This window comes from Sarcophilus harrisii, chromosome 3, assembly GCF_902635505.1.
Source record: "Sarcophilus harrisii chromosome 3, mSarHar1.11, whole genome shotgun sequence".
Classification (NCBI taxonomy): Eukaryota; Metazoa; Chordata; class Mammalia; order Dasyuromorphia; family Dasyuridae; genus Sarcophilus; species Sarcophilus harrisii.
The window spans coordinates 349439812-349454360 of NC_045428.1; the positions used below are offsets into that span (position 1 = coordinate 349439812).

Below are 14549 nucleotides of genomic sequence, written 5' to 3' on the forward strand. Positions count from 1 at the left end.
CTTTTAAAACATGGGCATTCTCCCTGGCCATGATAAGTTGTAAGTAGAAAATGATCATGCTTTAAAACTGTCTATACGGTAAGCCACAGACTGTGAACCTAACTTTAATTTTAGAATCAGATAAACAACAAAGCTAATTTGACCTATTTAATAAAATGCATGATTGATGGTTATATTACATGATAGTTAGGCTCAAATGAAAAGCAGTTCTTCTAAATGGATGTAATTAGTATTATTTTTACTCACCCAAATGAAGCATTTCTAAGGTCAACTGGAAGGCAGAAGAAGAAGACAGATTATCTATAAAAAAGGAAATTTTGACTATGTTCTAGATTCTGGGATCTATAATCAAGAGAAACTCAGTAGCCAAGTCTCCCTTTTTCCTTGGCAGATAGTTTTCATGGCACCTCCTATGCTATGGCACAGCAGGAAGAGTATTGAGTTAGAGCTAAAGGACCCATATTCAATCTTGTGTCTTATATTAGTCACTTAATCTCAAGGGGCTTCAGTTTTCTATTTGTAAAATGAGGGAGTGAACTAGATGGTGATAAAAGTCCCCTTTACCTTTAAATCCAGGATCCTATAATTCCCAAGGTACATAGAGTCCTAAAACATATTTGATTAAGAGTGGGATAACCTTGTTGTCTGTACATTTAGCATGAAACATTCGCAAGAAAGTTGGCTTTGAGGACAGAGGAACTAGGTTCAAATTCTAGATAAATCATTTGCTATTAGTGTGATCTTGGATAAATTACTTCTACTCTCTAGGCTATTAGGTTCTTCACGTGTAAAATACATGTATAAACTAGGTTTAGTCATTTTTCAATCATGTCTCACTCCTGGTGATCCTTTTTGGGGTTTTCTTGGCAAAAACACTGGAGTGGTTTGATATTTCCTTCTCCAGCTCATTTAACAGATGAGGAAATTAAGGCAAACAGGGTTAAGGGATTTGCCCAGGGTCACATAGATAGTAAGTTTCTCAGGTCAGCTTTGAACTCACAATAATCAATCTTCCTGATGCCAGACTTGGTACTCTGCCCACTGTGCCATCTAGCTGCCCTAGATTAGGGGACAATTAAGGTCTCTTTTGCTTATAAAGCTGTGACTCCCCCCTTACTCTATGAGTCTTTCTTGCTTCCCTGTTGTGTGGAATGGTGAATGAATGACAATTGTGAATGACTAGATATGGAAACGTGGGGAGAGATTCAGAGTCACTGAACTTAGAGAGATGAAGAGTTGTGATATATAGATAGCCCCACTCTCAGAAACAGAAAGAAAGAATTTCAAGGAGAGATACCAGGATGGAATGGCAGGAGCCATAAACACGAAGAGAATGGCAATGGCGAGAAGCAGTAATAGATAGCAACCTTCAGGAATTGCACTTTATGCCAGATTGTGAGCCCATACTGAAGGAAGTTTAATTTCCATATTTCTGAGTCTTCACTATAAGTTAGCCTTTTTGAATGCATGAATTGAATGCTAGTTGTGAATTATGTTGTATTGTCTATAATTTTTTTTCCTGCTCACTGGATGAAGATCTCTGTGCGGATTCTAAGCTAACTGAGCTATGTATTTCTTATATCTCTTGGGTTTGGAACAGCCTATCTGGAAACTGTCTAACTTGGAGAAAGAGTATTGGATGTGAAACTAAGTGGTAAATTTATGGATTGTTTATCTTTTCTATTCCATGCTAAGAGTAAATAAAGCACTATATATAACTGATCATATTCTACCTATTTCTTTGGAGAACAGTCTCATATATCTAATTTTCTTTGGATAAATCCATTAAAATAGATCTCCAATTCAGCAAGATGAATTGAGAGAAGTGAAGTTGAAAAATAGAAAGCAGTCCACTCTCTGAAAACACTGAGAACTTGTTATTCTTCTAGCACTTCTATTTTTCTGGATAAAGCACCATAACTTCCAGAGTGAGCATGCAATCCAGTTCAGGGGTTCTTAACTGTGTTTAGATCATTGATCTCATTTGCACTCCAGAATGACTATAGACCTCTTCTCAAAATATTTAAATTCATAAATCAAAATAGGACTACAAAGGAAAACAATTATTTTAATAAAGTAATTAAAATATTTTTAAAAATCTATTCATAGATCCCAGGTTAAGATATCCTAATTATAGGTGAAAAAAAATCCTACCTAAATCCTGACTTTTGTTGTTGTTGTTGTCTAACATAATAAGACTAGTAAGATATAGTAGCCCCTAATAGCTAACAATTTTGTGTCATCCAATATAATTGGACACTTAGCTAATTTAAGAAAACAAGATGATCGAGCACACTTTTATTCCTGTGCCAAAGGTCATTCGACTATTGTAAGTTAGAGAGGACTGGATCAGTAGTTCCCAGCACTGCTTAGGAAGGGGAAGATTAGATCAGGTACTGAAACTGTGGGACTTGGGGAAGCCAAAAGACAATCTAAGGAATCTAAGGGTGAATACAGGGGATTTCAAAAAACCAAAACTTTCCATTTATTCTTATTCTTTTCTATGAAGGATAAAAGCAAACATCAATGTCTCAGCACTCTCCTAGCCTTCTTTTGTAATACTAAATTCTCACTAAATACACAGCCAGACAGATCTATTTCCTGACACCACTTTGGAGATTTCCATCTCTTCTCCTCTAGTTTACCTGCCACAGTAAGCTTTCTGCCCGGAGAAATGTCAAGAAAACTGGGGATGCTTCACAGGGACAACCAAAGAGACATAATGCTCAGGGTGTTTTATACACATAAAATGCAGTGAGAAATATGTTAAGCACTAAAATGATGAAGAGTAGAAGAAAGAAGAGGCAATTATTGTCCCCGGGGAGCTTACAGTAAAGTTGGAAAGAAGATATTCTCTACACATAAGACTGTGAGAGGAAAATAAAAGAACACACACACATAAAAGTTAAACAAACTGTGAAGAGCTGAGAGAATACAAATGAAAGAAGTGATCTGAATGGGGAGGATTCATCAGGGAAGACCCAAGGCCTAGAAAACATGAATATGGAATATGATCTGAAAAAACAACAACAACAAACCCCAATCCCTCACCCCTCAAAACTGCTGGCACAGAAACTTATTAGAAGGATAAAGGCCTAGTGAATAGCCTAAGCTTAGAAATGATAGGAACAAAGTATAGGAGACCTGGAAGGAGATCTGCCTATCTGAAATGAAAAGGTCTGAATTGGAGAATATTAAATAACAAAATTGGGTAGTCAAGTAACCAAGCACTTACTATGAGCCAGACATTGTGCTGTGTTAGGGGAATGAAGGCAAGGGCAAAAGTTCCTAGGAAGCTCACAAGCTAATGGGGGGAACAATATCTTAATTACTATGTTCAAATAAAACATATATAGGTATATATAAACATATATCTGTGTATGTATACATATATGCACACACAAATATATATAGGATATATGCATGTACATGCATATAATATAATATATGTTATTCACACATATATACCTATATATACATATGTATTGATTGAAAATAATCTTAACTTCAACAACAATACTAGATGATGACCAGTTCTGATGGATCAGGCCATCCTCAGCAACGAGATCAACCAAATCATTTCTAATGGAGCAGTAATGAACTGAACTAGCTATACCCAGAAAAAGAACTCTGGGAGATGACTAAAAACCATTACATTGAATTCCCAATCCCTATATTTATGCACACCTGCATTTTTGATTTCCTTCACAAGCTAATTGTACAATAATTCAGAGTCTGATTCTTTTTGTACAGCAAAATAATGTTTTGGTCATGTATACTTATTGTGTATCTAAGTTATATTTTAATATATTTAACATCTACTGGTCATCCTGCCATTTAGGGGAGGGGGTGGGGGGGTAAGAGGTGAAAAATTGGAACAAGAGGTTTGGCAATTGTTAATGCTGTAAAGTTACCCATGTATATATCCTGTAAATAAAAGGCTATTAAATAAAAAAAAAATAAATAAAAAAATAAAAAAATAAAAAAAATAAAAAAAAAATAATCTTAGACAAGGGACTGATATTAAGGAGGTCTGGGAAAGGCTTCTCGCAGAAGAGGGAAATTTATATGAGATTTCTGGGAAGTTAGGAAAGAATAGCTAGGGGTGAAGTTACAACTATGGGAACCAGGTATTTCTAAAGGTCAGGAAATGGAAGTGGTTCCAAAGGAAGACAGCTAAAGAAAAGTAAACTTTTTATGACAGAATGGTATTCTTCAAGGTCCAATGAATGAAAAAGGGAGATACTCTTTCCTCTGCCCCATTGCTAAAGGATAATATCATTAGACTCACTGTGACTGTAATAATCATTATTGAAATTTAATTTATATACATATATGCATATAATATGTATATATACACATTTGTATACATATATACATTGCATAATGATTTCTATATATTAAGGTGCTATGAAAATTGCATTTGCTTTGGTTTCAAGGCACTAATAGATCTAAATCTAGGCTTGGTGAACTTCTTCATCCCTTCTCTCCTTCCACCTTCTCCCCCAAAAGAGTAATACTTAGGACTTGAATGTAACCTGTCATTCCCAAAGTGGTCTAAGACTATTTAAAGCTAGGACAGAATTGTGACCTGCATCTTCACTGACTATTTCTTACTCCATTCTTAAAGATTTGCTCTGACGTAATTTTCTTTTTATTGTAGCAGATAATTTCACAAATATCTTCAGATTCAGTGCTTTTTTTTAAATTCGAGGTGACTAATTATTGGGCTCTTTATGGAGAGAAACTGATTTGTAATGATGATTATAAGCAGAAAAATTATAATAAGAAAAAAGCTTTCTTTCTGTCATGCACTTCAGTGGTGGATAAAGGATATTAAAGAAATGATCATTTATCTTTCTACATATGATTAAATTTAGCTTGGTATTTTTTTGACCATTTTTCTCATATCAATTATAGGAGAGTCTAGAATGTGGTCCCTTTAGACTAAGAGGTAAGGTCTAATGCATGCTATAGTGACTATAAATAATACATTGCCAAACAGTTCCCATCAGACTAGACATATATATGTGTGTGTGTGTGTGTGTATATATATATATATATATATATATATATATATATATATAATTATGTATGCATGTATGTAATAAAAGGAATAGTGTTTGCCATTTACCAGAGAATTCCTTCATGTAGTCATAGATTATCCAGTAAGGCTGATTTTTGGCTGGCTTAAATCGTAGCTTTAAATCCAGTCAGAGACTGGAAATACATTCTAGTGTTCTTGACTTCAAGGCCAAAATTCTTCCTATAAAACCATAATTTTCTTTTTATTCATTTTCTTTTTATTAATAATCATAACTTCATCATTATATGCTTTGTTTATTTTTCCTTTTGAACTGGTTACGGTAAATGTACTGATTATTCTTAAAATATGTCTCAGATTTTGTGTTGTGGTTTTCCATGAGATTGTCATGATAATAAGATTTCAGATATTGGTAGAATGAATGGATTTAACCTATTCTCAAGCACTCTCTGATTAAAACCAATTCATTCACTTTAAAGCTGGTGGGGCTGAAGATCAAATGGGTCCAGTGAGATAATTCATTTCTTTAGGGTCTCCCAATTTCTTTAATCATAGTAAGGCAGCTAATGAAAAAAAATCCTGAAGTAGGGAGCCATAGGAAAATTTTTAATAGGGTTGGGCTACTAATTCTTTCTACTATTTTGGAAGAGAATGAAAATTCCCAGAAAATAAAAAGAAGTCATCATTCTTGGCTTCTATTTTTTACTTCCTTCTTGTTGCTTCTCTCTACAGGAACTATCAGCTATAGAATAGGAATCACTTGAACTGTGAGCAGAGATGCTAAGGAGGGGGCTTGATATGCATGCTGAGACCATGATAACACCATAGATTTTTGCCCAATATTTATTTAAAATTTTCTCATAGTTGGAAAGAACGTGAAAAAGAGGAATCCCTTTCTGTCTCAGTTTCATTGTCTTGACAACTGGTTTATTTATTTTTATACCCTTAAAGCTTGTTTGGACAATATCACTGGACCAAAAAACAAAAACAAAAACAAAACAAACAAACAAATAAACAAAAAAAACTTTCTTTCTTCCTACAACATTTATATTGCTCTCCCCTGAGCATCCAATTTATGTCTATAGCTTGGTTCATCCCACTGGGGACATATAATCATGATTCGTCTCTTTTGCCATTTTCTGTATTGTTATTCTTGCACCATTAAGTTCTTACAAACTGATCTTTTATATCTAGGTTCATAAAAAAAAAAAAAAAAGTCTCTCTTTTCTCCAAATTTTACATTAGGCCTATGTCCAGCAAAGTCAGTGATACTGGCAGATGCTAACTGGTCAGGGAATAACAATTTAATCTTCTCCATTGCTACATTTTTGTGTATGTGGGGGGGAGATAAAAAAGGATGATCTTCAGGCCAAGGACATGAGTTTGATACTCATGTGAACCGGTTAGCTTTGCCCTTTCTATGACCAAAAACTTTTGCCAAAACCCTGATGATTACCTTGTACTTATATGCCTCAGGGAATATGATGGGCTAAGCAAAAGAGTGTGGATATTCCAATATTTTTCAAGAAAAGAAAACAATGTAATACCAACACATATCACCAATTATACAGACACCATCACCAACAGCTATGTATGTCCGGAAGTTTAGTCTCCACACAGCAAACTTTCCTGTATGTATTTCCTTGTTGATACTATTTGGAGTTGACACTATCCTGCGTGTTTATTTTATTTGAGTAATAATATCTGTTTACTTTTGAATTCCTTTAAGGTTGTACAATTTTTTCACGTTAGAGACTTCTTAAATTGATAAAAACAACTACAAAGTTATAATTATGGTCTTTAGTACTCAGAAGCTGTCTTTTACATTTGTTTAATCTTTTTACTCTAATGATTAACAGGCAATGTTATGTATGCTCTGCTAAAAGAATACATATACTTAAAATAATATAATATTTTTTTACATTTTTTCAGGAAAGCACTCTAACATGCAGAGTTCTACCAATTCTGATACCTCTGCAGAAAAACGGAATTCTTCCAACCAAAGCACAGGAGCCGTACAAATGAGGATCAAAAATGCCAACAGCCACCATGACAGACTGAGCCAAAGTAAATCCATGATCCTTACTGATATTGGGAAGGTCACTGAACCTGTAAGTAAAATACCCTGAGTTTACTACCGTACTGATTTTTACTGTTAAAAAATTTTGAAAGCTAATTATTTTTGCTCTATCTGTGCTTGTAATGCACATAAGAAAACTGCTTCTGTAATGTGTTTTATCTTTCCTACTTATAGTCATAATATTCTCCTCCCCTGCCCACCCGTCCATCCCAGTTGTGAGAGAAAGAGCTGGGCTTAATCCAGAGTTATAAAATGGATTTGGTGGTAGACTGAAGAGCACCTTTGACTCATTTTAAGGGCCTCCACTATCATGCTTCAGTGTCATAAAAATAATGAGGCTATGCTAGCATGTGGTGTTTGTACTTCCAAATACAGTATATCACTTCCCAAAGCCAGGGGCTAAAATTAGCTAGGAACAAACTGAAAATTAAAAAATTTCCCCCCAAAGAGTATCCCTTTCTCAAAATTGCCAAATATTATGAGGTAAAAATGATTGGATATTGGGATATGATGATGGGTCTGAAGGACCAAGGGAGTATGTCTGGTTAAGGTTTGGCAAGGTAGTTATTTTGTGAGATTCTTTTTATCAGAAAGATTTGAAATACAATAGTTAGAGATGAACTCTATTGCCAATTGTGTCCCTGCCCCTGCACTCATCCTGAGCTACTAAACAAACTGATTGCTATGAGTCTCTTCTGGTTAATTTTCTTTCATAATGGTGGTAACTTGCAGCTGAGGCCATATGATGTTACAAAATTATTGATGCAATGTTAGCCACTCTTTTGGACTCCATATCTATTTTGTTCTCACAGCAAGATCAAGAGCGAGAGATGGGTTAGCTAGGGACAGCCTCCGAATCCCAGTCACCCTTCTAAACCATGTGGGCTATTAATTGGCTGTTCTGTTAATATAGTAGGTGCCCATGAAATATTTAGATCCCTAACTGAGTTATTAAATGGAAGAAACTTGCTGGGTAGCCTGTTACCAATTGTATTTATTCTGCATTTTTCATTCCAAGTTCAATTGTAAAATTAACCCACAGCTATTTCTTCTCGGGAGCTGGAGAAATATATGATTTTAATCATCCTTTCTTCAGTCGACTTAGACAAATTTGGCATTGGGAAGGCAATGATTATATTTCTGGAGTGAGAAATATCTCTTTAGATCAAGGTAACTAATGAGAGATTCATTTCCCTTTATTTACTTTCTCATTTGAAAGTATCATCATCAGCTGGAAACGCTTTGTGAACCTGACTTAGCTTTTCCACCAACTACAATGTTCCTCAACCCTGAACTCCAGACAGTGTTTACAGTAAATTATTGGAAATGCTATAATGTATTATCAGTAAGAACTGTACCTTTGAAAAAGTTTAAAAGTTAAGTATATTTAATGATGCCTAACATATTTTATTGGCTGTGTTTAACAAAAGGCACTAGGCTGCAGTTGTTTTTGACAAGCATGAAAACATCACAGCATGAGACTGCAGAAGGAATTATGTAGAGAAATTACAAGTGATCCATCTCTCAATGAATTATCCACCTCAATAGCCTGCAGAACTCAGCTACCAATTAACACCTACTTTATTACATGTTGGGATGTACTTAATAACTTTCATGTGTTTATGCACTATTACCTTGACTGATGCCTCTTGTACAATTAGGCATAATTGGCATATCAATATGCAAAAGTTAAAAGGATTAACCCTCTTAAAACTAATGAGCATTTCTGTATCCAGCTGCTAAATGAGACAAAATTAGCATTTTTCACTTTTGGGCAGGATTTTATCATGCAGTTTCTCATTGTTGATATTACCTTGTTACATAACTTTAGTTTAGGGGGTTGTATGCTGGACTGTTAGAGAGTAAGAGTTTGGCGAAGTTAAATGAGATGTAATTATCCTAACTTCCATTTCTGAATTCTTAGTGTGGACCATGTATATTCCTGGGTAAGGAATGAAAAAAAGTTACTTTGGATTATGTCTACTCAGTGCATAATCACATAAAAGGGGTATTTTCGCTAGGATATGTCATTTCACCAAGAAAACTTGGCTCAGATGTGTGATATTGAAAGCTTGCCATGGCACTAATTTCCTTTCTGTCTCAGTTCTTTTCATCTCTTTTTGCCATGCACAATTTTCTGACTAGATATTGACAGAATGAAAAGTATTTTGGCATATTTATTCAAACAAGCCTGTTAAAGTTATCTGCTCAAGCCAAACTAAAAGCTCAATTGGGGCAGGGGGTAGTGGTGGTGGTAATGGCAGTGATGGTGGAAGTGGTGAAAGAGGTAGAAGATAAAGGAAAGGAGATCAGTGAAGATGATTCAGAGTTGAAAGGAACTTTAGAGGTCATCAAATTGAATAATCTTTATTTATAAATAAAGAAATGGAGCTCCAAAGATGGTTAATTTACTTGCCCCATAAGTACAAGTAGTAAGTGGCAAATCTCATAATGAATACATGTAGGCACTCAATTAAAACTTGATTTCTATGTAAAGTGCACAGAAAGCCTTTTTTGAACTGGGAAGTGATAGATTTGACTTCATCCAGACCAAACTTGATATGCTCATTATATGAGGCTTCAAAATGGAGTGATAAATAGAGGATAGGAACTTGGAGTCAGGAAGACTTGAATTTGCATCCTCCTTTTTGACTCTTACTGGATATGTGACTCTAGATAAGTCACCTTTCTTCTCTGGATCACAAATTTCTCATCTACAAAATGAGGATAATAATAACATCTACATAACAAAATTGTGACAAAGATTGAATGAGTTAGAATTGAAACATATTGGAAAACTTGTTGTATTGTGTATTTGGTAAAAATAATGTTAATAATCATTTAAAAGAAGCAAAAGATGCTTAAATGTTCAAATAAACTATGATCTCAATTAATATGAATGTTGCTTACAGTTTTAGGGATCAAAATCCAATTTTTTCTTCCCCATATGTGAGATTTTATATTTTCATATTTTTATATTTTCATTGAAGTGTGCATATTTATATATATATATATGTATATATATAATATATACATATAAACATAATTGATAAGTAAAGCACTTTGTGACTTATTTTGGGAATTTGGAACACAATTTAGAATATAGTGTATCATTGTCATGTCAGTTATTTATTCTGTGTCCTGATTCATAGCTTGAAGTAGATAAATATATTAAAGCATATATAAAACATCAATTTGCCCCTAAAATATGTGCATGCTTATGTGCATCTATTAAGCTTATTCTATTTTTGTCTCTTTAACTTTCTGGAGGCAATTTAGATGGAGAAAATCAGTTATCAATGCCCCTGTTATTATTGTATTGCTAATCTTTTAGAAATATATTAAACGTGTCTTCTGTTTTCTTTAGATACCAAGTAATCATTTTTCACTTGATCAATAGAGTAAAGCCTTTGCAAAATTAAAGTAGCAATCTGAGCATTGCTACCTGGGAAATGGTGTGGAGCATGAGAGTATATCAATGAAGGCGATCTGCTAACCTGTATTGACAGGGAAGAGCTCACTGGTCTAAGTAATCAGTAATCACTTCCACAACACCCAGAATTTATCTGTCTCAAGGTGGACTGATTCTTCTTTTCCATAATGTGACAACATAGGTAAAATATTCAGCTTGTATAAAATGTAGAGGCAAGTGAATTGTGCCCCTTTAAAGGCTAAAAAAGCTAATATGCAATACAGCAACTAGCTCATTTGAAAGGCTTAATACAGTTTCTCAAGCTTTCTAGTTGGTCTTATTTATAATAGGAATGTGCTAGAATACTAGGCAGTTTAGAATAGATATTAATGAAGAGTTTAAATAGAAGAAATCATGAAACTGCAAATACTGGCTTTAGCAAGCAAGAGCAGTTTTTACATCTAATGCTGGTGTCTCCTCCACAAAGCTATATGAATATTCACTATTTTCCTCTCTTAAACCAGACTGAAGTTCATTGCTTCATTCATAACTAATGCAAATAATTCCGTGTCTTTTTTATTGGTATTCTGATTGAGACTTAGGGGTCTCATCATTCAAAAATGTTAACATATCAGAGCCCTCTTTTCTGTAACCAAATAGCCTGTGTTGTTTTATTTCTTCTTCTTTTTTTAAAAAAATATGTTATTGGGAAGACAGGAAACACTTTTCTTTTGTTCCTTTTTCCTGTGATCATAGAATACTTGCCAAAGTTGTGGCTAGCCAAAAAGGCAGACTTAAAAATTGCTAAAAATATAAGCCTTCTGTTTAGCAGAGTTTTGGAGAAATATTATGAGATTGCCGAGCTTGCCCGTGTTTACTTCAAATCAAGCTTATAGTCAAGTATGAGGCTTTGTTTGTATAAATTGTCCTGAAGTGGATCCTGATATTTAATTAAAATGACACTAAATCACATTGAATTGATAAGACTTGGCATCTCCAACAAAGGTAATTGCCCGTATTGGTTTTGTACAAAAATAGAGCTGCTTGGAAAATGTGCAGCCAACACAGACTGTCAACTCCATTTATAGATCGATATGTGAAAACCATTGATCAGGCAGGCATGTGTAACAGTAACACTTTGCATTTATTTGTGTTTTTTTTATACCACATTAAGGCTTACAGGATTATAGGCTTCCTAAATATTTTGACTTCCTCATAAATATATTATCTGTTGCATGTTAATTAAATGAGAGTCTGCAGCCATTTCTAAAATTGTTTTTAGTTTGATGATTTCCTTTTATTGCTGTGGATCGTCTGATCTGAAAATGGATTAGTTTCCTTCTGCATAAAGATTATTAAAGCTTATTTTAATGTGCCCTATTTAGTGTAAGATGTTGATGTGTTCCTGCTTTGAAAAATATAGATACTGACAATTATTTCCTCTTAGCAAGTGGCTGATCATCTTTATTAACTGGGCATTCTCAGCATCCAGCATAAAATTATTTCCTGGCACCAGAGCACAATATTATTTTGTCGGCGATTCAGAAAACCCATCTCGTTGATTTCTTCTGATAGACTTGTCTCTGTCTTTCTTTGATACATATGCATATGTCTTTCATATCTGACTTTTCAGTACAGAGATCTGATCAGACACTCCATACAAAAGAAGTAAATTAGGTGAGGTAAAGTAGAGTACTAAACAAAGATGATTTGTGTCTTGTTTCTCTCATTTAGCCTACTTCTTATGGACTCACTATATATGGTGCAGTCTGCAGTTAACTCTTTCTTATCTCATCATTGTAAAAACAGGGTTTTGTTCCTAATCTCTATTGGGCTGTGTAGGATGGCACATGTAAGCCATTTTGGTTTTCAAGGAGAAACTAGAGCCTGATGGAATGAGGCTCAAGCTAGATCTAAGCTACAGATATGACTTTTCAATAACGCTCCTTCTAATGGCATTTTCTTTGGCACAGAGAGGTCAATTTTGTTGTGAATATCCTTTAATCCTGCCTATCTACATTTGCGAGTGTAGCTTTCAAGATAATACTTCTGCTCTTGCCTTCTTACAAAATATTACGATATAATAAAGGAGTCAGAATGTCAGAAATAGTAAAAGTGCAGGCGACATCAGGCTCAAGTATTACCAGAGCTAACTGGTCCAGTGTATTCCACACAGACAAAAAGCTTTAATAACTGGACTTTTGACCTTTCCACAATTTGCTGCAGGATTGGGGGAAAAAGATTAAAAAACCTTCAGTGCTTTTTATTTCCCTTTGCTGTTGCAATCCACATCATCTCATGCTGTGAAAATCTTTACTCTGTTTACTAAGCACAAATTAGGCTTGCCAAAGGTTGAAAAAGTTTATTAGTTCAGTTTAGAGGCTGGCACTTCAAAGGGCTAACTCTAGTCTTCCAAAGGACCATCAGTCTGTGCAGAGCCTGGGACTACAGAAACTTTAACATAGCTAAATTTACTTGTGACATCCTAGTGATTGAACATGGCTATGAATGTACATGAGATACATTTTTTAAAGTTAGTCCTCTGATTACTAATTTGAATCCCAAACTCTAACCTTGTTAGCATCTGGACTTATTTCCATAATAACAACCCCTTCAGAACCTACAAAGTAATGAATAATTGACAACAAATGAAATGTTTTGATAGTTGTCGGCACAAAGCATGTTTAATGTTTTGTGTTGCTTCCTAGCTAATTATGTAGATGACACATTTGTCAGACCTTGACTGCCATTAGAAACGTGTTTCCAGAGGGGAGAAAAACAGGCTATTCATAGAGTAATTAACTAGAATGCTCAATGACCTGTGAGAGATTCAAATAGCTGCCAGTTCAGACATTGTTTTGTTACAGAAGCAGAGGGGTAATTAAAATTCCAAATTACAGTGCTATGATGAAGCATTTGTTTGTTGACAGTATACTCTTACTCTAGTTTGTTAATTCTTTTTTAAATTGCTTCTAATCCATTTTATAGCTTTAGGAGTTCCGTCTTTGAATTTACTGACAACTAATATTATGGTAAATTGTTCTTCAATGGAGTACTGCATGCTTGGCAGTTCCATGGGAGCACAAGGTGGGTGGGATGGAATAGCTATTCTTTCCCTAAACTGGCATACCTTATGCTCTCATTGCAACACACGGACCACTAACAGGGAACATCTTGTTAAATATTATGCTTCTAATTGTACATTAGGAAAGATGAGAAGGTGGGGAGTAAAGGATTTTTTTTTGTAAGGAAAAGGGTATTCTAGAGAATAATATCCGAAAGAAAAATACCCACAGTTCCAGCAAATGATCTTGAGGGGTATGTTGGGATAGTGGGATTGACTTGACTGCAACAGTCTGAAAGAAGAGCCTGACCAGATCACACAAAGCATGGCACACTTCACATTAGTAGCTTGCATTCGCTGCCAGCACCAACAGGAGGAACTACGGTTATCATGAGCTAAAATATCTTTTCAGGGAGCCGGTGGGGGTAAAGGGTGGTTGAGATTATTTCCAAATCCAAAGTTCTCAGGTTGTCCGAGCTATAAATGATATTCAAGCTCATTTTAAAAAATGTGATTTGCTAAAAGTGGGAATAGAGTTTTATTAAATAGATCTGACAGAAGTAACATGGTGTTTGATGCTGGGGAGCTGACAACGGCATCGAGTGAGCTCTGATTATCCTGAAGACACTGTCAGCTAGGATTGATTTCCACTTTCTCCGTTTATGTAACGGTTCCTGTAATACAGCTGACCCCGCATCACGTTACCTTGTCATTTCTCTGCATGGATCAAGACGAGATGAGCTGAAAATAGCTAGACACTGACCTTGAACTTGCCAGAAAAGTGAAAAGTGACAGTGGTAGGATTTTTTTTTTTTTTTTTAGTTTATGTTCAAAGATAAAGGCGAACTCTGATTCTGTTGAGTTCACTATCGTAGCACAAGGGGGCAGAGCAGTACTAGAGATTCCAGGTAAAACAGATTCCACAGGCACATGAGATAGCTCTGAGATC

General features: G+C 35.0%; 1 protein-coding gene across 2 annotated transcripts in view; it reads left to right on the plus strand.

The window, feature by feature from the left end:
• ARHGAP15 (Rho GTPase activating protein 15) overlaps positions 1-14549 on the plus strand; it is an 818783-nt gene that overhangs the window by 37930 nt on the left and 766304 nt on the right. Inside the window, exons 1-2 of one of the 2 annotated variants that reach the window (XM_031963679.1) lie at positions 6508-6675; positions 6977-7155. In XM_031963679.1, coding sequence (XP_031819539.1) covers positions 6991-7155 — 165 coding nt within the window. In that variant the 5' untranslated portion in view covers positions 6508-6675; positions 6977-6990. Of the gene's footprint in view, positions 1-6507; positions 6676-6976; positions 7156-14549 lie in introns of those variants that run through there. The other variant, XM_031963678.1, reaches the window with a different exon arrangement.